This window comes from Eurosta solidaginis, chromosome 1 (genome assembly GCF_040869045.1).
Source record: "Eurosta solidaginis isolate ZX-2024a chromosome 1, ASM4086904v1, whole genome shotgun sequence".
Lineage (NCBI taxonomy): Eukaryota > Metazoa > Arthropoda > Insecta > Diptera > Tephritidae > Eurosta > Eurosta solidaginis.
This window is the reverse complement of record NC_090319.1, coordinates 273,923,408-273,948,540: the sequence shown is the minus strand read 5'-3', so window position 1 is coordinate 273,948,540 and position 25,133 is coordinate 273,923,408. Positions and strand designations below refer to the sequence as shown.

Genomic DNA, 25,133 nt, shown 5'->3' with positions numbered 1-25,133 from the left:
GTAGAAATTAAACAAAAGTGGGGATAGGACACCACCCTGTGGCACCCCTTGTTTAATTCTCCTTGGTTTTGATGTTTCGTTTCTAAATTGCACCGATGCCTGCCGACCACCCAGATAATTTGCGGTCCATCTTTTAAGACATGGTAGGGTAGACCCTTCCAGGTCTTGAAGTAACGAGCCATGGTTGACCGTATCAAAAGCTTTTGATAGGTCTAGCGCTACGAGTACTGTTCTATGCTGGGGTATTGATTTAAACCATCTATTGTCAATTCAGGGAGTGCTGCACGCTTCTTTGCCAACTAATTTATCCAGTAGAGATGAGAAGTCCGGACTGGGCGAAGTTTTTCCAATGCTTCTTTGTATTCCAGGATACTACTTGATTAAGTACTGTGTGAAATTATTACGTTATTAGTCAGGCATCCTTATATATTGACGCGACTTCGGCTTAAGTACGCTTCCTCCAGAATTATTTACGACTGTAATTTCCCCATGAAAGACGATACAGTAATCTGGCAGCCTATAGGATCTACCTATTTCTGGATCGACATAGTGAACAGCAGACCCAACCCTTTCCGTTAATTTGGAACCATCTTTATATAAAGGTAGTCTTAAACTTTTTTATTATCTTTTTTTAAAAGTTAATACCGTTACCTTAATTTGTATTTTTAGTCTTTAGCTACGCGTTGATAAATAAATTAAAAATGATCACAAAAATTTGAATATTGTCGAAACATTTCCGTTTCATGTTCAATATAATCTCACCAACTACAACGATCTCAGCTGTTGTTGTACACATCGCGTGTTAAAATTTTCGAAGCATTTTATATGAAAACTGCAATGCTCTATAATGAAGCGCTTCAAAACGTTATTAACAACTGAGATACAAAAATGGAATTTAATTTGTTGATCTTCAATTTAATGTTATGCGGATTTTTTGCAATTACCTCCTTTGCGGAAGAGCAAAAAAAGTTCAAATTTATTTTAGATAATGTCATCACTGAAAAGGAATCTGAAGATGTTGGCAAAATCAAAGTTGAATTAGATAAAAGTGGGGATTACTTGAAAATCAATGGTGAAGCTGAGCAACTGGTTGACTTGGATAATACGTGGAAGGTTAAATAGATTTTTTAATTCAGAAAAAGTTTTATAAATTTCATTAAAATGCTGCCGCACGTTCTTCTTTTGCAGGTACAAATTGTATTAAAAGGTGCAAACGAGGCAAATGAGGAGTTCAAGGAACGTTTGACTTTACCGCTGCTCGGAGTTTGCGATTTTATGAAATTTTATTACAAAATGTATATTTATGAGTCATTGGTTAAATACGCAAATGCTCCAGCACCAAACGTTTGTCCCGTTGTAAAGGATACTTATGTCCTACGTGATTATCCTTTGGTATCGGAGAAATTTCAAAAATTTCTACAACCAGGTTTCTATCGTATGGAAGCGAGCTTATACCACGAGGAAGAAGAAAAAATCAAATATAGTGTAGAAGGCCATGTGGTTGAAGAGGAATAAATGGGAAATTCTAAAAAGACCCCAACGAAGCTGACGCATCAGTTTTGAGCTTCTTTTGAATTACGTACCGTTGGTGCCATCTGTACAATGGAAGAAATTATAACTTTATACTAAACTTGCTTTACCAGGCGCACGTTGTAACGCCCGAGATCGAATGGATGTTGCGTTGTTTTTTGTTTTGTTTGTTGATAATTTAATTTATTGTTCTGTAAATTGAATTGAATTTTGTACGCATATCTGGTGAAATTTTCTGTTAAAACATTTTATTCTTGTATCTTATTGTGTCTTATGATGATTGTTGCTTTAATTACATTCCGAAGAAGCATGACTGGTGAGCCAATTTTCAAAGTTGATATATGCGCAGGCATTTCTTTTGGTTCTAAGGAGTATAGAAATTCATTTGGATAATTCACAATTTTATCTTCATCTGTAACTGTGTCGATCGATTTATATTTCGTCACTTCACCAGGAAGTTGATTTTGAAAGCGATCATTGATTTTGTCAACATGATCATTTTTGGGAGCTAAGATAGTTCCTTCGCATAGCCAAAAAACAAAAACATTTAAATTTAAAATTCTTAATTCTGAAATATGAAATATGAAAAACTTTCGTCTTGATCGAAGGAACCTCGAGCCAAAATTTGGTGATGGTCGAAGTATAGCAAACACGTTTTCATAGGGAACACACATACAGAATTTGATTTTTATAGAAGATGTAGATAGACTGAAGCTAAACAATTTTTTTAACAGCGGCATATTACTAAACGTCCAAAAGGCATAACAGCTAAACTCAACAATGCAGTCAAACTTTAGGTGTTAAAATAACTTAAGTTTGTACGGCAGCCATAGTTTTTCCCCATTCCACATTTTAGTGGAGGTTTTAGGACTTAACGTCACATAGCTTCTTACCAATTTTAATTATCCTAACATTACGACATCCAGATATATGCAGTAGAATATATTCCATTTGTATGGGAGGTGCCACGCCCCCTTTTTTCCAATTCCATATTTTCTTGGTGGTGTTAAGGATTGACCTCAAATTACTGAATTTCAATGTTCTGGCATGTATACCTTCAAAGTTATGCAGTACCAAAGATTCCATTTGAATGGGAAGTTCCACGCCCCCTTTTTCCCAATTCCGCATTTTCTTGGTGGTTTTAGGGATTGACCTCATATAACTCCTTACTGAATTTCAATGTTCTGGAATGAATACCTTCAAAGTTATGCAGTACCAAAGATTCCATTTGAATGGGAGATTCGACGCCCCCTTTTTCCCAATTCCGCCTTTTCTTGGTGGTTTTAGGGATTGAACTCATATAACTCTTTACTGAATTTCAATGTTCTGGCATGTATACCTTCAAAGTTATGCATTACTAAAGATTCCATTTGTATGGGAGGTGCCACGCCCCCTTTCCCAAATTCCGCATTTTCTTGGTGGTGTTAGGGATTGATCTCATATAACTCCTCATTGAATTTCAATGTTCTGGCTTGTATACCTTCAAAGGTATGCAGTACCAAAGATTCCATTTGTATGGGAGGTGCCACGCCCCTTTTATATATCGAAATTATTTTTAGCCTAAAACCTTCCCGTTGATCGAAGGAACCCATAACCAAAATTTGGTGATGATTGATGTGTGGGAAATACGTTTCCATAGCGAACACACACACACAGAATTTAATTTTTATATATATATGGCTAAACCGATTTGGGATTTCAAAATCAACTAACCATCATCTCTCCTTCCTGTATCTTTCCTAAAAATTGCATGGCAATCTGTCGAGCCGTTCTCGAGTTATGGAGTGACAATCAAAATGTACACTTCTTTTTATATATATAGATAAAGCTGAAGAGGGTGCACTCAAAAAAGGGTTTCCTAAAAATTAGGAAGCCCCATATAAATTTAAGGACAAGAAGGGAACAAAATTGCACTAAAGTATTATCCTCCTCGAATAAAGGATATCATTTACTTAAGCTGAATAAGCAAAGGCCAAGTAAATATTTCTTTAACTTTAGTAACAATTGTACTTTAAACAAAGAAATATTTTTCCTCAATTCAAGTATAAGTGATACTTAAAATTTTTTCAATTTTAAAGATATGTTGGCCTCAACACAAGTAGATAAAACTACTTAATTTTAGTGCTAATATGAGTCTATATCATACTTACTTTTATGATATTTTTTCCTTTATAGAAGTAAATGGTTTACTCAGTAAAATAATTTTTCATATATATGTATATGTACATATATTTAAATTGTTATTAATAAAGCTTTTTACAAAATGTTTAGAAATAATATTTAAGTTTCACATACATATTCTTATTTAATATATGTGCCTTTATTGGTGGGTACGACATTTATTTTAAATGAACGACTTTAAAATTGTTTATTTCTGCTCCTAGCATATACGATAATAAATGTTTTTCATATTTTACTACAGAAACTTGCTGTAAAAGTGTATACACCTCATTCTCCAACTTAAAAACTTCTTTAATTTTGAAAATAATAATACTAGGTTGGAAAAAACATACAAACATATTTGATAGATAAACCGTGCCATACATCTTACAAAAATCAAAACAAATGCATTTTTCTATATCCAGTGTTGTGTAAAACATTTCAAATATGAATGAATTTTTCGATAAAGGGCCACGAAATTGTTTTAAGTTGAAAATATATGCTTCGTCTTCAAAGTTGAAAATATAATTTGAAAAATTTAAAGATAATTTAAAACCTTATGATAATATAATATTTTTACGAGAACATGTATTTTTTGCATAAGCTTTTAACTGCCTATGCTTGGCTTCAAATAAAAAAGTCCACAAGTTTTTCAAAGGTCCCCTGCAGTAGTGTAAGAGTAAATGGTGTTTTGGCTTTAACGCTCACAGTATTTTTTGTTATGAATATTAATCATTTCTTTTATCGATAACAAGTCGAGGCTACCACATTCAGGTAGTAGAATTAAGTTCAATAACTCTAACAAATTAAGCATAAAAGGCCACACTTTGTCATTTTCAGGCACTTTATCTCCTACTAGAAGCGGAAAGAAGTGTGCAAATGTCAACATTTCCTTGCCTGTCATTTTTATATTAAAATTTTTCAAATTTTGCAAGGAAATAGGTGGCGACGAATTGCCCATTTCAGATTTGTCCTATTCAAAATTATGTTTTCTCATGTTTAAAAAATATAAAGAGAAGTATTTTGCTTCCAAAAAGTACAAAAGTATGTGACTAAGGTCGTATTTCAGTATTCCTTCAAATATATCATGAAGGATATCCACTGAATAATTATTAATTACATAAAAACCATTGATATTATTGAAAACAGATTTCTCATTTATTCCTGTTTTTTTAACATCTAACAAGAGAGTGTCCTCATCATAATTATTCTTCGTGCGCATTACAAAATTATTTTCCTCAAATTGAATTTTTGTTTCATTTTTGCTTGCTTTACAAAACCTGCAAAAGTAATTTGCAGAAAACGAACGAGAAAACCCTAAAATATTGTTCAAAGCTAAGTTGTCTCCTAGCACTAGTCCCAAGGAAAAGTAAACTGTTCTATTAGTATTATTTACATTTAATTCTAAACCTTTTGTCTCCAAATCATTGCAAATTTCAATTAACTTATAGAAACATTTACTATTACCGTATGTTTTTATGTCTTCAGAGTTGAAAAGTGCAGCAGGAAAAATTGAATTTAATTTATGCTTTAAAGAAACAGGAGCTGTTGGAAATGAATAATAAACTGCCAATATTGGTTATGTGTGAGTACCTAGAGCATTGTTTAGCTCAATATCATCAAAGTATAAAAAAAAGGTATGTAATACTTTTCACAATGTCGTTGCCTGTTTTTCCAAAGTTTTCCAATAACAAAGTTTTTTAACGAGCTTGATCGAGATAATTTGAACATTTCTTCATCAAATTTTTCTAAAACGTTTGGCAACTCAAAAAATTTCTTCATTTGAAATTGTATAGGAAATAAGACACCTTTCGATGCTGAGCATTTATAACTTTTAGACAAATTATATGTAATAGATTTGTCAATTTCAAAAACTTTCGGTGTTTCAAGTACTTCGAGAGAAGTAATTTTTTTTACAAACTTATATTCGGAAGCTATTTGGTCAAAAGGATTTTCGCAAAACTGTATAATTTTCTCAAAATTTAGCTTTAGTGATCTTTCCGCGGTATCTAGTTGTGAGCAAATAATTTCTAAGTGTTCATAAATTGGTTTAGTTATCATTGTACGGATATCCTGCTGTAGATTACTTACTTCGTTTCGGGGATAAAAATTGGTAGCATATTTTTTCATTGTAAATTTAAGAGAATTTTCGTATAATGGTTGCAAATCAAAATCCTGAGAATTTTTTTTTGCTCTTTTGTTTCATGAGTTTTACATGAAGAAAAGCAGGTATCAACTTTCGATAATTGTGTATTTAAAGAACAATTTTGTTTTAATATTTCGTTATGCTCAAATTTGTGATTAGTGTTGCGCATATGTCGGCGAAACGACTTAAAGTCCGTAAAAATTTGATGGCAACTAATGAATCCACATTCAAAAATATCAATTGGTTTTTTCTGATGGTAATATTTCAAATGAACCAACAAATGTTCGCAAGTTAAAAATTCTTTTTTACATACAAAGCAAATCATTGTAAATCATTAATTATTGTAGATATAAAGCTGTCTTTAGTATTAGAAATTTTAAAAAAGAATTTTTCTACAAAATTTCATATTTGTTCACAATTTTGTGGATATTTCAAATCCAACACATGAAATATTTTGAAACATATATCAATGCTTTTAACAATGTTACTTAATTTATAATATATACCTGCGAAATAAACGTAAAACTCTTTTAAATCGATGATGTCATCACCGATCGCACACAAAAACGGCTGCAGTTTTATATTCTGTCCATAAACTTCATCCGTGATTGCATTGATTTTTTGCTGTAACTCTAGTCGGCTTGTTGCGTAACACAAAAATGAGTCCACCGAGTTAGATATTGTCGTTTTATTTTTACAGTTTCTGTTTTTCGGCTTTAGAAGAGCTGGTAGACTAAGGCAAATGATAATATCACGGATATATAAAAAAAAGAATATAAACATTTATAACTACACATATTCAATAAGTTTTGAATTAATATTTAACCTTTTTCTAAATTTTCTGAGTCTATTTTATGAAGAAAAGCCAAGGTGAAAGGATCTTTGATTGTACGTTTTAATATGGGAGTCACTTTCTCAACAAATGAGTCCCAATTTTCTAATAAAAGATTTTGCCTCTGCTCATAAATATTCACAAAATCGCTATCAATCTGTAAAAAATTATTATAAAAATAAATTTTAGTATAATTTAACATAAATAAAATAAATTGAGAACATTTACCAAGCAGTAGCCAAAGCTTTGTTTCAAGATCGGCCACTCAACCAGAATATCAGATATAGATGCAGCAGATTTGAAAAATTTGGTTCTGCTGATAAAACAATGTTGCCATTTTTGTACAACCTCGTCGTAGGGTGCAATATTGTATAGAAGCCAGAGTTTATTTTCCTCACATTCAACAGTAGTTTGGATGACTGTTTGTGAATTTATTTGGGGTTGTTCATTCTCCTTGAAACTGTCTTTCCGCAGCCGATATAATGCGTTGTGATATTTCGCATATAGGGTCCTCCTGGCTTTCTCCCCTTTCTATGTAAAAAATAATTATCCTGAAATAAACGGTTTTTTTATTAAGATTTTTGTTTTGATTAATTAATTGGCTATTATATTTTATAATCATTTTTTTTTTTTTTTTTTGTATTATTTACGGTATTCACAAGGTATCCTATTCGTCATATGTGCTATGTTATCAAATTTTATATTGGAAACCATAGCAACAGACAGAAACTAAATACTTTACAACGAATACGACAGCCCAATTATTGTTTTGTAATTAAAACTCTACCTTTGTTTCTGTAGGAAAAATCACAACAAGTCTTAGAAATATTTTCGAATAATTTCGGCCCAACTGCTATCTTATTATCGAGAATGTATGCGCAAATGGAAGAAGTTATAATTTTTCTCTGTGGTTCTGAAAGTTTTTTGTATATTTTGTACGACTTCAATAGTGCTGCTCCACCAGAACTGGATTTTAAGACGTCTAAAATTGGAATCTATTAAATTTAATGATATTAAATTAATGATAGTTTCCTGGCTATTTTTCCAACAATTACCTCATTTACGTCATAAACGGCATCACAAAAGCTATTGCTGATAGATTGTGTTGATCCACTGTGGCACTCGCTGTCGTAGCCTTGTGATATTTGCCAAAGACGCAAATTATGTTCAAAAGTGATCCTGTTTCCAAACAGAGATTTTGGCACTATCTCACTTAAATGGCTGCCTTTCATATAGCTCAAAGCGTCTAGCGTTATGTTGTGTTCTAGAAAAAATAGTAATAACAAATAATAACATTTAATATTAACAAAAAGTTTTGGATGTCCGATTTAAGATGAACAAAATGTGGATAAATGACTTATACACTCTTATCAATTTATGTACACGCAAAAAGTTATCGGCACATATAACTTATCACCATGTATGCTTCTTAGTATACAGCAAAAATAATTCAAAAGGAATTAAAATATTCCCTTACATTTATCACATTTATTACACTTTTACACTCTTAACTCACCTCTAAATACATAAGTCAAAAAACATTTCATCTTTCAAAGAAAATAACAAGTCTAAAAAATCAGCTTCACGCATGCTACATTACACCGGTACTCACAACTTCTAACGTTAAACTGACAAAACTCTTATTTTGACAAAAATAATGAAATCTAACGGGACTTTGCGAAAAACTCCAGCCTGTTGCAAGCCGATGGTATGTATGTACATACATATATATGCACATTTATGTGGATTTACATACATATGTATATATTTACTTATATTCATATTGCTAGCCCTGTTATGAGATTTTGTTTTTATTTCCTTATTTTGAGGAACGTGTCTTAAACTTAAGTATAATGTGTACTTATTTCTGGTTTTAAGCAATTTGTTACTTGATATCATCGAAATTTACTAAAAATTAGTAAAACTTTATTAAATATCAGGTCAAAGAAATTACTTACTTGTTTTAAGCAGGCATGCTTAACGAACGAAACGATATCATTTCGTTACGATAATCAACGTTAATAAACGAAACGAAGTCATTTCGTTTCGTTTATTAACGTTAAGAACGACAAATTAACGTTAATTTGACGATCTTAACGTTAATAAACGAAACGAAGTGACTTCGTTTCGTTTATTAGCGTTGATTATCGTAACGAAATGATATCGTTTCGTTCGTTAAGCATGCCTGGTTTTAAGTGCGATTTTTCTTACATTTTAAGAACGAATTTCTTTAAAACCATAAGTTTTTCCTACAAAATTGGAAAATTTCCTAACTTTTGTGCAAAGTAGCATGTTTCCTTAACTTTAGGACAAAAAATTTTTTGAGTGTGACAAATACAAAATGTTAGTACTTTTATGCGCGCAAGCCTACTAAAGAACGGATAGGCTACGGCAGGGATGCACCTTAACGTTAAGCTAATCGTTTATCAAAAAATTTCCACCGTTTCCGTTGAAACACTTCGAAATATTATCGATAAAGAAATTATCAAAATAAATTGTATCTCGTTTTTAACTGAAACGAAAAGCTTTCGTTAACGTTAAAAACGTTAACAAAAACGTGATACTTTATGTTTGAATTGTGCTGGCAATGCTATAGCAATGGTGAAGCCGTAAGGTGGCAACAACGAGCGCACATACACACACAAACTCTATGTAATTTGTTTGTGTAATTCGTTGGTGGTAATGTCAAAAATACTCTGAGAAATGTTCGTACTGTCAAAATTCATGAGAAAAGTTGCAATCAGCTTGGCTAATGCTTTCACCTTTAATGACTCCGCCATCAATCAGCTTTGCCAGCATAGTTTGAAATTAATAATCAACATAAACGATTTGATTTCGTTTTGATATGGCAGAAAACGAAACGAAATCATTTCGTTAATTTGACGATCTTAACGTTAATAAACGAAACGAAATGACTTCGTTTCGTTTATTAACGTTGATTATCGTAACGAAATGATATCGTTTCGTTGGTTAAGCATGCCTGGGCTACGGTTACACGCGAAGAGGTTGAGGTAGAAATAAAAGTAAGATGCAGAGAAAAAGAGAGATAGAATGAGTTAGTGAGAACAAAAACAGACGGTGCGGGCGAGGGCAAGAAGTTGGATTTCGGATAGTGTGAAGAAAACTGAGAAAATTGAGACAATAAGGGATATGGCAGATGATGAGAAGAGAGGAAAGATAGTGATGCAGTTATTTTAAAATTATATTAGATGAGGTTGATAACGCAGTAGGGGTGCTCCACTTATTACATTACCACCTACGAGTAGCTATTAGAAAACCTGCTGGACCGGTACTACATAAGTTGAATTCTAAAGATTGCAGATCAAATTCCTAAAACTGTTCCGATCCATCGGCAAGTATCTCGACGTGATAAATCCAAATTTGTGACTCATTTACCTTTGTTTCATTTAAGCTAAGTTTATTCCATAGTGAACCGATCATCAGTTCCGGTTCCGATTTCAGTCTCATTTTCCGTTTCTTTTCTGGCCACAGTTCAGTTACATTTTTGGTTCCAGTTTCTTTCAGTTAACGGTTTTACGGTTTAATTCTCGTTTTTGGTTACGGTTTCGGTTTCATTCCGTGTCCTTTTCCCATTTCCATTTCTTTTCCCATTGCGGTGTTTTCCCTCTTTGGTTTCTTTCCCATTCCGGGGTTTCCCCTCTCTGATTTCTTTGCCCATTCCGATGTCTTTTCCCTTTCCGGTGTTTCCCCTCTCTGGTTTCTTTGCCAATTCCAATTTATTTTCCGGGTTTAATTTTCTGCTTTCGATTTTTTCCGGTACTGTTTTTATTTTCCGAGTTCAGTTTCTTTTGTTTCCGGTTGCAGTTTCTTTTGCTTCCGCTTTCTTTTCCGGTTCAAGCTTCTTCTTTTCCCTTTTATTTACCAGTTTCCAATCCATTTTCCGGTTTCGTTTGCATCTCCGGTTCCGGTTTCTGTCCCCTCTGTCGTTTAATTTCAGCCTACGATTTGAGTCTCCTCGGTTTCAGTGTCTCGTCTGTTTTTTTTTTCGTTTTCAGCCTTCTTTGCGGTTCCGGTTTCAGGCACCTTTACGCTTTCAGCCTCTTCGGGTTTTACTTCCGTTTTCAGTTTAACTTTCTGATTGCCGTTTCTTTTCTTGTTACGGTTTATTTCCCGTATTTAGTTTAATTTCCGCTTTCAGTTAAACTTCCGGTCTTCTTTTCCGTTTTCAACTTCTTTCCGCTTTGAGTTAACGTCCGGTTTCAGTTTAATTTCCTGCTTCAGTTAAACTTCCTCTTTCTATTCTGGTTTAAGTTCAACTTTCGGTTTTTATTCCATTTCCAGCCCCAGTCCCCTTTCTGGTCGCTTTTTACGTTTTAACTTCCGGTGTCAGTTTGATAACCGGTTTCGTTAAACCTTCGGTATCTTTTACGCTTTCAGCTACTGCTCCAGGTTGAGTTTAATGTCCGGTTTTAGTTTGTATCCCGTTCCGGTTTTTATTTCCCAAAGATGAAACTGTTGGGCTTAAAACCCTTCCGGTAAGAATATTTCGGGTTGGTATACTTTCTGTAAAAAACTAAAATTTCTTGAGAGATTTAAAAACCTACAAAAATAACCATTGTTTTCCTAGCGAAATAAAACAATAGAAAAACAAGTAAGGAAGGTTAAGTTCGGGTGTAACCGAACATTACATACTCAGTTGAGAGCTATGGTGACAACAAACGGGAAAATAACCATGTGGGAAAATGAACCGAGGGAAACCCTGGAATGTGTTTGTATGACATGTGTATCAAATGAAAGGCATTAAAGAGTATTTTATGAGGGAGTGGGTCATAGTTCTATAGGTGGACGCCATTTAGGGATATAGCCATAAAGGTGGATCAGGGTTGACTCTAGAATGCGTTTGTACGATATGGGTATCAAATGAAAAAATGAAAGGTGTTAATGAGTATTTTAAAAGGGAGTAATCCTTAGTTCCATAGGTGGACGCCGTTTCGAAATATCGCCATAAAGGTGGACCAGGGGTGACCCTAGAATTTGTTTGTACAATATGGGTATCAAAAGAAAGGTGTTAATGAGTATTTTAAAAGGGAGTGATGATTAGTCCCACAGGTGGACGCCGTTTCGAGATATCGCCATAAAGGTGGACCAGGTGTGACCCTAGAATTTGTTTGTACGATATGGGTATCAAATTAAAGGTATTAATGAGGGTTTTAAAAGGGAGTGGTGGTAGTTGTATAGGTGGTCGCCTTTTTGAGATATCGCCATAAAGGTGGACCACGGGTGACTCTAGAATGCGTTTGTACGATATGAGTATCAAATGAAAGGTGTTAATGAGTATTTTAAAAGGGAGTAATTCTTAGTTCCATAGGTGGACGCCGTTTCGAGATATCGCCATAAAGGTGGACCAGGGGTGACCCTAGAATTTGTTTGTACAATATGGGTATCAAAAGAAAGGTGTTAATGAGTATTTTAATAGGGAGTAATCCTTAGTTCCATAGGTGGACGCCGTTTCGAGATATCGCCACAAAGGTGGACCAGGGGTGACCCTAGAATTTGCTTGTGCAATATGGGCATCAAACGAATGGTGTTAACGAGTATTTTAAAAGGGAGTGGGCCTTAGTTCTATAGGTGGATGCCGTTTCGAAATATCGCCATAAAGGTGGAACAGGGTTGACTCTAGAATGTGTTTGTACGATATGGGTATCAAATTAAAGGTATTAATGAGGGTTTTAAAAGGGAGTGGTGGTTGTTGTATAGGTGGTCGCCTTTTCGAGATATCGCCATAAAGGTGGACCAGGGGTGACTCTAGAATGCGTTTGTAGGATATGGGTATCAAATGAAAGGTGTTAATGAGTATTTTAAAAGCGAGTAATCCTTAGTTCCATAGGTGGACGCCGTTTCGAGGTATCGCCGTAAAGGTGGACCAGGGGTGACCCTAGAATTTGTTTGCACAATATGGGTATCAAAAGAAAGGTGTTAATGAGTATTTTAAAAGGGAGTAATCCTTAGTTCCATAGGTGGACGCCGTTTCGAGATATCGCCATAAAGGTGGACCAAGGGTGACCCTAGAATTTGTTTGTACAATATGGGCATCAAACGAAAGGTGTTAATGAGTATTTTAAAAGTGAGTGGGCCTTAGTTCTATAGGTGAACGCCGTTTCGAAATATCGCCATAAAGGTGGACCAGGGGTGACTCCAGAATGTGTTTGTATGATATGGGTATCAAATTAAAGGTATTAATTAGGGTTTTAAAAGGGAGTGGTGGTTGTTTTATAGGTGGTCGCATTTTCGAGATATCGCCTTAAAGGTGGACCAGGGGTGACCCTAGAATTTGTTTGTACAATATGGGTATCAAAAGAAACGTGTTAATGAGTATTTTAAAAGGGATTAATCCTTAGTTCCATAGGTGGACGCCGTTTCGAGATACCGCCATAAAGGTGGACCAGGGGTGACTCTACAATTCGTTTGTGCAATATGGGTATCAAAAGAAAGGTGTTAGTGAGTATTTTAAAGGGGAGGGGGCCTTAGTTCTATAGGTGAACGCCTTTTCGAGGTATCGCAATAAAGGTGGACCAGGGGTGACTCTAGAATGTGTTTGTACGATATGGGTATCAAATTAAAGGTATTAATGAGAGTTTTAAAAGGGAGTGGTGTGAAGGCGTTTTCCAGATATCGACCAAAATGTGGGCCAGGGTGACCCAGAACATCATCTGTTGGATACCGCTACTTTATTTATATATGTAATACCTGCCAAAATTTTAAGGGTTTTTTATTTGGCCTGCAGAACTTTTTCATTTTCTTCTACTTAATATGGTAGGTGTCACAACCATTTTATAAAGTTTTTTCTAAAGTTATATTTCGCGTCAATAAAACAATCCTTACCATGTTTCATCCTTTTTTTCGTATTTGGTATAGAATTATGGCATTTTTTCATTTTTCGTAATTTTCGATATCGAAAAAGTGGGCGTGGTCATAGTCGGATTTCGTTCATTTTTCATACCAAGATAAAGTGAGTTCAAGTAAGCACGTGAACTAAGTTCAGTAAAAATATGTCGATTTTTGCTCAAGTTATCGTGTTAAAGGCCATGCGGAAGGACAGACGGACGACTGTGTATAAAAACTGGACGTGGCATTAACCGATTTCGCCCATTTTCACAGAAAACAGTTAAGGTCATAAAATCTATGCCCCTACCAAATTTCAAAAGGATTGGTTAATTTTTGTTCGACTTATGGCGTTAAAAGTATCCTAGACAAATTAAATGAAAAAGGGCGGAGCCACGCCCATTTTGAAATTTTCTGTTATTTTTGTATTTTGTTGCACCATATCATTACTGGAGTTGAATGTTTACATAATTTACTTATATACTGTAAAGATATTAAATTTTTTGTTAAAATTTTACTTAAAAATTTTTTTTTTTTAAGTGGGCGTGGTCCTTCTCCGATTTTGCTAATTTTTATTAAGCGTACATATAGTAACAGGAGTAACGTTTCTGCTAAATTTCATCATGATATCTTCAACGATTGCCAAATTACAGCTTGCAAAATTTTTAATTTACTACCAGCTCATCATTAAATCTTCTTCGGTACACGCCATCGCCAACGCGTAGAGGTCCATAAATCTTTCGAAGAACTTTTCTCTCGAACACTCCCAAAGCCGCTTCATCTGCTGTTGTCATGGTCCATGCTTCTGCATGGGCGGGTACGATAAGTGACTTGTAGAGTATGATTTTGGTTCGCCGGGAGAGGACTTTACTTTTCAATTGCCTACCTAGTCCAAAGTAGCATTTATTGGCAAGATTGATTCTTCGCTGGATTTCAGTGCTGATGTTGTTGCTAGTGTTGATGCTGGTTCCCAAATAAACGAAGTCTTTTACTATTTCGAAATTATGGCTGCCAACAGTTGCCAAGGCGCATATGCGCTGACTCTTTGCTCGATGACAGCAGGTACTTCGTTTTGTCCTCATTCACCATCAAACCCTTCTTCACCGCTTCTTTTTCCAGTTTGGAGTAAGCATAACTAACAGCGCTGGTGTTTAGGCCGATGATATCAATGTCATCAGCATATGCCAGTAATTGCACGCTTTTATAGTATATTGTTCCAGTGCGGTTAAGTTCTGCAGCTAGTATAATTTTCTCCAGCATCAAATTAAAGAAATTGCACGATAGGGGGTCACCCTGTCTGAAACCTCGTTTAGTTTCGAACAGCTCGGAGAGGTCCTTCCCAACTCTGACTGAGCTGATGGTGTTGCTCAACGTCATTTTGCACAGCCGTATAAGTTTTGTGGGGAAACCAAATTCAGACATAGCGGCATATAGGCAGCTCTTTTTCGTGCTGTCGAAGGCGGCTTTAAAGTCGACGAAGAGGTGATGTGTGTCGATTCTCTTTTCACGGGTTTTTTCCAAGATTTGGCGCATTGTGAAAATCTGGTCGATGGTAGATTTACCAGGTCTGAAGCCGCACTGATAAGGTCCAATCAGCCGGTCCACGGTGGGCTTCAATCTTTCGCACAATACACAAAGGACCTTATATGCGATATTAAGAAGGCTGATTCCACGATAGTTGGTGCATTTTGCAGTATCACCCTTCTTGTGGACTGGGCAAAAAACACTTAGATTCCAACCGTCGGGCATGCTTTCGTCCGCCCATATTTTGCTAAGAAGCTGCTGCATCCGCCTTACCAACTCCCCGCCACCGAACTTGAATAGCTCCGCAGGCAATCCATCAGCGCCCACGGCCTTGTTGTTTTTCAACCTTGTTATTGCTATTCTAACTTCGTCATAATCGGGCGGGGGGACATATATTCCATCATCTTCGATTGCGGTATCGGGTTCTTCATCTCTGCGCAGTGAATTGCTGCCTCCATTTAGGAGAGCAGAGAAGTATTCCCTCCATAATCTAAGCACTCTCTGGACATCAGTTACAAGGTCGCCGTTTTCATTCCTACAGGAGTTTGCCCCGGTCTTATAACCTTCGCCTGTCACCGTATTTTTTGGTAGAATTTTCGGGCGTTATTCCTGGTGGCTAGCAGCTCAAGCTCCTCGCACTCACGCCTTTCTGCTTCTGCTTTTTTCTTCCTGAAAAGGCGTCTCGCTTCCCTTTTCAACTCGCGATAGCGTTCACACACTCCTCTTGTCGCACTCGCTTTTAACGTAGCCCTGTAGGCAGCGTCTTTTCTTTCGGTTGCAACGCGGCATTCTTCATCGTACCAGTTGTTTTTTCGTGGCCGCCGGTAACCAATTTTTTCCTCGGCGGCAGTACGAATTGCTTTGAAGATATGCTCCCACTGCTCCTGTATTCCTTCAGGATGAGTTGTGCTCTCAGAGAGCAGGTGTGAGAGTCGAGTTGCGAAATCATGGCAGTCTGTTGTGATTGAAGCTTTTCGACGTCTAGCTTTCCTTGTGTTTTTTGTTCCTTGGTTTTAGCCGCGCTGAGGCGGGTGCGTATTTTGGCTGCAACGAGATAATGGTCCGAGTCGATGTTAGGTCCTCGGATCGTGCGCACATCTAAAACACTGGAGGCATGCCGTCCGTCTATCACAACGTGATCGATCTGATTCGAGTATTTCGATCAGGAGACAGCCATGTAGCTTGATGTATCTTTTTATGCATGAACCTCGTGCTGGATATGACCATGTTTCGAGCACCGGCAAAGTCAATCAGCCTCAGTCCGTTAGGAGAAGTTTCATTGTGTAGGCTGAACTTTCCGACTGTAGGGCCAAAAACACCTTCTTTGCCCACCCTGGCGTTAAAGTCGCCAAGCACGACTTTTATATCATGACGGGGTCAGCGCTCGTATGAGCGTTCTAATTGTTCATAAAAAGTGTCTTTCACCTCATCGTCTTTCTCCTCTGTCGGCGCATGGGCGCAGATGAATGATATAATAAAAAATTTTGCTTTTATTCGGATAGCGGTGAGACGCTCGTCCACAGGCGTGAACGCCAGCACTCGGCGACAAAGTCTCTCTCCCACCACGAATCCGACGCCGAAACTGCGCTTATTCGTATGGCCACTCCAATATATGTCACAATTTTTGATCTTCTTTCTTCCTTGCTTCGTCCAACGCATTTCTTGGTTTGCGGTGATGTCAGATTTTGCTTTGACGAGGACATCAACCAGCCGGGCATCTGCACCAATCCCATTCAGGGAGCGGACGTTCCAAGTGCATGCCCTCAATTCATTGTCCTTCAAACGTTTCCCATGGTCGCCATCAATAGAGAGTGTATTTATCCGAGGCTTGTTGTTATATTTCATTGGAGTATCGTTTTACGTGGCGGGTCCCAAGCCAAGCGCACAACCTGCTCAGCGGGGGTGAAAATATTACTTGCACGTTTATATAGCGAGCCGCTTGCTCCAAGACAGACGCCCGCTTGCAGCCGCACCTAGAGGTGTACAGACGCTGTCGATGAGATCTCCCCCGGCTGGACCTTAAACCGATTATGTCAGAGTGGCCTAGCCAGGTTGTCGCCTTCTCACATTAGCTCACCGCTAAACGGATGTTTAGCGGCTACCCAGAGGATACTTGGCCGCAAGCGACCGGCAGTAGTGAGCTGCTTGAACCGCATGCAAAAGAATCGCTCTGGCCATTCCCAGGTGAATGGTCGTCAGAAGCTTTCCCCACTTTCGTGGACTTCTACACACGGCCCCACCCACATCGATTACATCTGCTAAAATATCATTTTCGCTGTGATAAATGTATGTTGGCACACTTAAATTTGAGAGGTCATAATCAGGCGGCGAGATTTCACCATATTCTTGCAGATTTCGCAGACTGCCGTAGTCGAATTGATGAAATTTGCCCGAATTGCATAACTGTGCGATGTGTAAAAACTGATTGAATGAAGAACCGGCAGGTATGACAGCACCAATTTCAGGCAATTGAGTCTGGAAGAAATTAAAAAATCAGTATAGAGTACACATATTTAATTTTTATATTTAAATTATTACCGTATTAAGATATGGCGAAACCCCACCAAAAAACAGGAATAGTAGATTGGAACATTGGACTTGAGTTACATCACCATCTTTACATGTTGCAGCTGCATATAATTCAAAAGCTCTGCTGCTAGGTATAAATTCTGTGCTACCTGTAACTTCAACAGTTGGATTTAATGCGCCCAAAATAGGACCGACAGTTTTTAATAACACACTTGGCGCATTGCTAATAAAAGCGACTGGTGTTAAGAGATGCGCCGAACGAATACGATCGTTTGCGAATTCCGGAAGCAACGCACTTAGTACAAGGCGCCTTGCGAGTGGGCAATAAAACGAACTTGTCGCTCACCAGACACATTAAGAGCGTAATCAATCATGGCTGGTAAGTCGTAAATACCGATTTGATGCCACTCAAAATTATAGAACTCTTGCGATTCGGGACTTAATGTAGTATGATTTCTGAAATAAACATTTCCTCTTTGGTTACCCATCCAAACATCGTAACCGGCATCGGAAAGTATATAAGCAAGACTGCGCTTTGGACCATTAAGAACCCAAACACTCGAAGAGCAAATTATACCACGCATTAAAAAAACCACCGGAAGCAGGGTGGCGGTATTGTTCAATATCGGTGAATAAGGTATGCGATGCATGGTTAGTATGTATCCATCGGATGTTACCGCGTTGTGTTCTTCTACAGGATAGCCAACTTGTTGGATTAATAAAGGCTGCAAAAATTTAACATATACATATATCATCAAGCTTAGGATAAGTTCCAAATACTACACTAAAAGAAAACAGCTGGTAAAATCAACCGAATTACAGGTCAGTTGAACCGATATTTTTGTCAATTTTTATACTCAGTTGAGCAGAGCTCGCAGAGTATATTAACTTTGATTGGATAACGGTTGGTTGTATAGGTATAAAGGAATCGAGATAGATATAGACTTCCATATATCAAAATCATCAGGATCGAAAAAAAATTTGATTGAGCCATGTCCGTCCGTCCGTCCGTCCGTTAACACGATAACTTGAGTAGTTTTTGAGGTATCTTGATGAAATTTGGTATGTAGGTTTCTGAGCACTCATCTCAGATCGCTATTTAAAATGAACAATATCGGACTATAACCACGCCCACTTTTTCGATATCGAAAATTTCGAAAAACCGAAAAAGTGCGATAATTCATTACCAAAGACGAATAAAGCAATGAAACTTGGTAGATGAGTTGAACTTATGACGCAGAATAGAAAATTAGTAAAATTTTGGACAATGGGCGTGGCACCGCCCACTTTTAAAAGAAGGTAATTTAAAACTTTGGCAAGCTGTAATATGGCAGTCGTTGAAATATCATGATGAAATTTGGCAGAAACGTTACTCCTATTACTATATGTATGCTAAATAAAAATTAGCAAAAACGGAGAACGACCACGCCCACTTAAAAAAAAAAATTTTTTTTAGTCAAATTTTAACAAAAAATTTAATATTTTTACAGTATATAAGTAAATTATGTCAACATTCAACTCCAGTAATGATATGGTGCAACAAAATGCAAAAATAAAAGAAAATTTCAAAATGGGCGTGGCTCCGCCCTTTTTCATTTAATTTGTCTAGGAAACTTCTAATGCCATAAGTCGAACAAAAATTTAGCAATCCTTTTAAAATTTGGTAGGGGCGTAGATTTTATCACGTTAATTGTTTTCTGTGAAAACGGGCGAAATCGGTTAAAGCCACGCCCAGTTTTTATACACAGTCGTCCGTCTGTCCCTTCCGCATGGCCGTTAACACAACAACTTGAGCAAAAATCGATATATCTTTGCTAAGCTCAGTTCACGTACTTATCTGAACTCACTTTGTATTGGTAAAAAAATGGCCGAAATCGGACTATGACCACGCCCAATTTTTCGATGTCGAAAATTACGAAAAACATGCCATAGTTCTATACCAAATACGAAAAAAGGGATGAAACATGGTATTTGGATTAGTTTATTGACGCAAAATATAACTTTAGAAAAAAACTTTGTAAAATGGGTGTGACACCTACCATATTAAGTAGAATGAAATGAAAAAGTTCTGCAGGGCGAAATAAAAAACCCTTGAAATATTGGCAGGAATACTGTTCGTGGTATTACATATATAAATAAATTAGCGGTATCCAACAGATGATGTTCTGGGTCACCCTGGTCCACATTTTGGTCGATATCTGGAAAACGCCTCCCATATATACAACTACCACCACTCCCTTTTAAAAGCCTCTTTAATACCTTTAATTTCATACCCATATCGTACAAACACATTCTAGAGTCACCCCTGGTCCACCTTTATGGCGATATCTCGAAAAGGCGTCCACCTATAGAACTAAGCCCCACGCCGTTTCAAAATACTCATTAACACCTTTCATTTGATACCCATATCGTACAAACATATTCTAGAGTCACCCCTGTTCCACCTTTATAGCTATATCTCGAGAAGGTGTCCACCTATAGAGTTAAGGCCCACTCCCTTTTAAAATACTCATTAATACCTTTCGTTTGATACCCATATTGTACAAACGCATTCTAGAGTCACCCTGGTCCACCTTTATGCCGATATCCCGAAAAGGCGACCACCTATACAACTACCACCACTCCCTTTTAAAACCCTCATTAATACCTTTAATTTGATACCGATATCGTACAAACACATTCTAGATTCACCCCTGATCCACCTTTATGGCGTTATCTCGAAAAGGCGTTCACCTATAGAACGAAGCCCCACGCCCTTTTGAAATACTCATTAACACCTTTCGTTTGATACCCATATTGTACAAACGCATTCTAGAGTCACCCCTGGTCCACGTTTATGGCGATATCTCGAAAAGGCGTTCACCTATAGAACTAAGGCCCACTCCCTTTTAAAATGCTCATTAACCCCTTTCATTTGATACCCATATCGTACAAACAAATTTTAGGGTCACCCCTGGTCCACCTTTATGGCGATATCTCGAAACGGCGTCCACCTATGGAACTAAGGATCACTCCCTTTTAAAATACTCATTAACACCTTTAATTTGATACCCATGTCGTACAAACAAATTCTAGAGTAACCCCTGGTCCACCTTTATGCCGATATCTCGAAAAGGCGACAACCTATACAACTACCACCACTCCTTTTTAAAACCCTCATTAATACCTTTAATTTGATACCCATATCGTACAAACACATTCTAGAGTCACCCCTGGTCCACCTTTATGGCGATATCTCGAAAAGGCGTCCACCTATAGAACTAAGCCCCATGCCCTTTTAAAATACTCATTAACACCTTTCGTTTGATACCCATATCGTACAAACACATTCTAGAGTCACCCCTGGCCCACCTTTATGGCGATATCTCGAAAAGGCGTCCACCTATAGAACTAAGCCCAAAGTCCTTTTAAAATACTCATTAACACCTTTCGTTTGATACCCATATTGTACAAAGGCATTCTAGAGTCACCCCTGGTCCACCTTTATGGCGATATCTCGAAAAGGCGTCCACCTGTAGAACTAAACCCCACGCCCTTTTGAAATACTCATTAACACCTTTCATTTGATACCCATATCGTACAAACAAATTCTAGGGTCACCCCTGGTCCACCTTTATGGCGATATCCCTAAATGGCGTCCATCTTTAGAACTAAACCCCACGCCCTTTTGAAATACTCATTAACACCTTTCATTTGATACCCATATCGTACAAACAAATTCTAGGGTCACCCCTGGTCCACCTTTATGGCGATATCTCGAAACGGCGTCCACCTATGGAAATAAGGATCACTCCCTTTTAAAATACTCATTAACACCTTTCATTTGATACCCATATCGTACAAACAAATTCTAGAGTCAACCCTGATCCACCTTTATGGTGATATCCCTAAATGGCGTCCACCTATAGAACTATGGCCCACTCCCTCTTAAAATACTCTTTAATACCTTTCACTTGATACACATGTCATACAAACACATTCCAGTGTTACCCTCGGTTCATTTTCCTACATGGTTATTTTGCCACCATAGCTCACAACTGAGTATGTAATGTTCGGTTACACCCGAACTTAACCTTCCTTACTTGTTATCTATCACGACGTGGTGTGGTACATCACCGAGGTTTCTGGGCTCAACTCACCTGCAAAGTAACATCAAAATTTACAAAAAATTCAATTAGAAAAAGTTTTTCTAATGTGGTCGCCCCTCGGAAGTGATTTGGCTAACACGCCGAGCATATTTCTGCCATGATAAGGTTCTCAGTGAAAATTCATTTGACGTTCGGAGTCGGCGTAAAACATGTAGGTCTCGTCCTGCCAATTTGTAGGGAAAAATAAAAGGAGAACGATGCAAATCGGAAAAGAAACTCGGCCTATATCTCCTCGGAGGAAAATCGCGGTTAGTATTTGTATCTTTTTTTATCCATCCCAAATAGCTGTTGAATCGCACAAATTGTTGAGTCTGAATTAAGTGTTTCAACAGTCAAATCAAAGGCTTGAGTACGAAATACGCTAACCCAGGGGTCTAAGTTAGCCCACAACAGAAGTAACTTTAATAAAAACAAATAGTTCCGGAATTTTTGAGAAGTGCTTCACCGTCTTCTTATTGTTAACAACCAATATGGTTTTAATGGGCTTACTATAGAAAGCGTATAATTATAGTCGACTTATCGGTTTGTAATCCGGCTTGCTATCAGCTTGTCATTGACATCATATTGGTTTCTTATCGGCTTTTTATCGAAGGGTTACACATGTGTTATCGGTTTTATATTGAACTTTTATTGACATTTGCTATATAACAAACCGATGAGTCGTCGTTAACAAATTGACAACGTACCGATAGAAAATCGTAACAATAAGAAATCGTTAGCTTTTCCATAGCAAACCGATATATTTTTTATAACAAAAATATTGGAATAAAAATCGATAACACTCGAACTCATCGATAACATATTAATAAAAAATATATAATTTTTCGATGATCAGTTCAAAACTGTTCGATTATAAACGGATAACTAGTCGCATGCTTTTAGCATTAGAGGCAGAGTATACGTGAGAGTGCAGAGAAACACGGAGGCGAAGCTAGTGAAAAGCAGAGAAGAAATAAATGCTCTTGTCAGCTAAGTCAAACAATGATGATGAATTTCTACCACGAAGCAAGCATGATATTTATATTTATGTTTATTACTACGATAACTTTTTTATCTTTCTCTCTTACTTTTTCAAATATGTATATTTATTATTTGCAAATTCCTCTTTTCTTTATTATTTTCAATTCCACAAACCAAAGCCCATTACATAGCGCTAAGTGCATTAATCCTAATGATCAGTGAAAATGAGTATCTGAGTACTGACAACGAATGTCCCAACACCATTTTAACCCTTGTAAGCAACAGTCATACAGGTTTACAGCATTGCCAAATAAATGTACGTAGTCTTAATTTACAGAAACTTGATTACATGAACCACATTTTGCAAAATACAAAAATGTATGTACATATTTTGTGTGACTGCGACTTGGTTTAGAGATGATATTGAGGATGAATTTTATAAACTACACGATTACACATTGGCACGGAATGATAGGAAAACCGGAGCAAGAGGTGGAGGTGTTGCCATATATTGGAAAACATCGATGAGGCATCAGGTTATCATCAAATCAAACGATAATGATCCTGTTGAGTACTTGATTATAGAAGTTAGTGATGCATTAAAGAACCCAGCGGGTTGGAGGGTCAGAATATACCCGCGGTAGGTATGCCTGTCGTAAGAGGCGACTAAAATACCAGATTCAAGGGGCTGTGTAGCGCAACACTTTCAGGTTGCCAGCGCAATATATAGCTTCTCCAAACCCAATTGTCAACCTCACCTGTCCGTGGCGAATCCTGTTTCACTAACAGACGAGGCTCTGGCGACCCCCAATAGTATCACTTATACAAATGTGTTAAATAAATAATCAACAGTTTTTCTTCTGTTGATATAACTAAACAAATTTGTTCTCTTGACGAAATACTCGGTCGAATTAACCATAATGTGGTCAATTGATCGATTGATTTTACTAGCTTCATTTTTTTCGGTGTATAAGGGTTTCAGCCCAAAAGTTGTGTAAATACGACTGTTGCACTCCCTATCTATTACTGTGCTAGTTTATCTTAAATATGCTAAAACTATATTTTTACCAACTCATATTTCAACATCTTAGTGGAATATCATCCTATCTCGGCTGCCAGTGTACAAACGCAACCATCTGACAATATTTTTCAAAAACATCCTATTTCAAAATATGTTCCAAAAGCGCCCTATTTATAATTCGATTGAGGAACGCCCTTTTTCAAAACTTTTTTCCTTAACGCCCCAGCTAATATCAAAAGGTCTTGAATTTAAGCTCAGATATGCCGCTTTTAGAACAATTCTGAAATAGGGTGTTATTGAAGGTTTTCTGAGATAGGGTTTTTCAAAACGACAGCCGCGATAGGTTGATATTCCTTTCAGCAGTCGGTATATGGATACCTAGTGATGGCTTACGCCACTATTGTATTGAACTTTCAGCAGCGCCGTTGCGCGAATAAATTGTGGGTTTCACCAATTTTGCTCTGATAGCCTCATAGTATACAGATGTAGTTAGCTTAATTCACAAAAGCCCTAACCAACATATTTAAAATTTTACAGAAGAAGCGAAAAATAATCTATTTCCATATTCACTACATACAGATTTGACTTGTTAAAAGTGCCATGACTCCATTGTTATTGGTGGTAGCACTTAAAAAATTTTACTGTGGCTGTATTTTAATATATCACACCAAAATCTGTGAAAAAAAGCTGTTTCGAAAATTCTGTTGGTTAGGGCTTACGATTAATAATTACCGTGGTTAAGGTACTGCTCAAACTTTGAGCACAGCAAACTGTAGCCAAAAGGCACAAAACCGAAGTTCTAAATTTTTGAAGCATGTCACTTGGTTGTTTAGAAGACTAAGACGAATGATATTAAGTAGTTCAACCGGCTTTTTATATACAAACACAGAAGATTAGAAATCCCCACATACGAGGTTTACCTCAAAAAACAGTTAATTTTTTTTTTTTTTTTTGTGAATTTGGAGCTTTTTGGCCGAAAACCATATATCAAAAAGGTTTATATTTTCTTGTATCCTTCCACGCCTTTTTTAGGGACATTCGCGTCGAAACGCGAAGGGGTAGAGCTGAAAATGTAATATTTTGCATTATAAGAACAAATAAAAAAATTCGTCCAACGGAAGAACAAAAATTACAATATTTATCAAAAACTTTATTTTATGTCCTTCGAAAAATTTAACTGTTCAAAATCTCCATAATTATTGGTTCTAACGATGAGAGCGTATTTTAATAAATTACACCAAAATCTGTGAAAAACGCAGTTTCGAAAAATCTATAAATCTTGTAAATGACTTATTTTAGAAAAAAATGCAGATACCCACATTCTTGATTAGAAAAGCTGTATGCGTCCGAGCAAAAGATCCTGTTTATAGGAATTAAAAAATATTGACCGGATTTCAAACCTGCCCTCGTTAAATAATGTGTTTTATTATAAAGATGTTA

General features: G+C 36.8%; 3 protein-coding genes and 1 long non-coding RNA gene across 6 annotated transcripts in view; 2 read left to right on the top strand and 2 right to left on the bottom strand.

Annotated features, from left to right (window-relative positions):
- Nucleotides 1–25,133, top strand: part of Afti (aftiphilin) — a 142,388-nt gene that overhangs the window by 76,796 nt on the left and 40,459 nt on the right. The window contains exon 7 of one of the 2 annotated variants that reach the window (XR_010948904.1): nucleotides 24,993–25,011. The exons of the other annotated variant lie outside the window; for it this stretch is intronic. The gene's annotated coding sequence lies outside the window, so the exon portion shown is untranslated. Of the gene's footprint in view, nucleotides 1–24,992; nucleotides 25,012–25,133 lie in introns of those variants that run through there. 2 annotated transcript variants of the gene reach the window in all.
- CheA87a (Chemosensory protein A 87a) lies at nucleotides 35–3,643 on the top strand. Of its 2 annotated transcripts, XM_067770574.1 has the most exons (3): nucleotides 35–602; nucleotides 670–1,113; nucleotides 1,189–3,643. In XM_067770574.1, the coding sequence occupies exons 2-3, from the start codon at nucleotides 889–891 to the stop codon at nucleotides 1,513–1,515; spliced, it is 552 nt and encodes a 183-aa protein (XP_067626675.1). In that variant the 5' UTR covers nucleotides 35–602; nucleotides 670–888; the 3' UTR covers nucleotides 1,516–3,643. The 2 variants fall into 2 exon arrangements, with proteins under 2 accessions (XP_067626675.1, XP_067626667.1); XM_067770566.1 differs by having other exon boundaries at nucleotides 35–1,113.
- Nucleotides 6,914–7,926, bottom strand: LOC137243185 (uncharacterized). Its single transcript, XR_010950468.1, has 3 exons — nucleotides 7,724–7,926; nucleotides 7,456–7,663; nucleotides 6,914–7,219 (listed from the first exon to the last, which is right to left on the bottom strand). It is a non-coding gene; the product is annotated as an uncharacterized lncRNA (long non-coding RNA).
- On the bottom strand, nucleotides 16,413–22,440 carry LOC137240505 (lipase 3-like). The gene is given in 5 exon segments (XM_067766893.1): nucleotides 16,413–16,477; nucleotides 17,276–17,510; nucleotides 17,574–17,872; nucleotides 17,875–18,289; nucleotides 22,366–22,440. Coding segments are annotated over 5 exon segments (1,089 nt in total).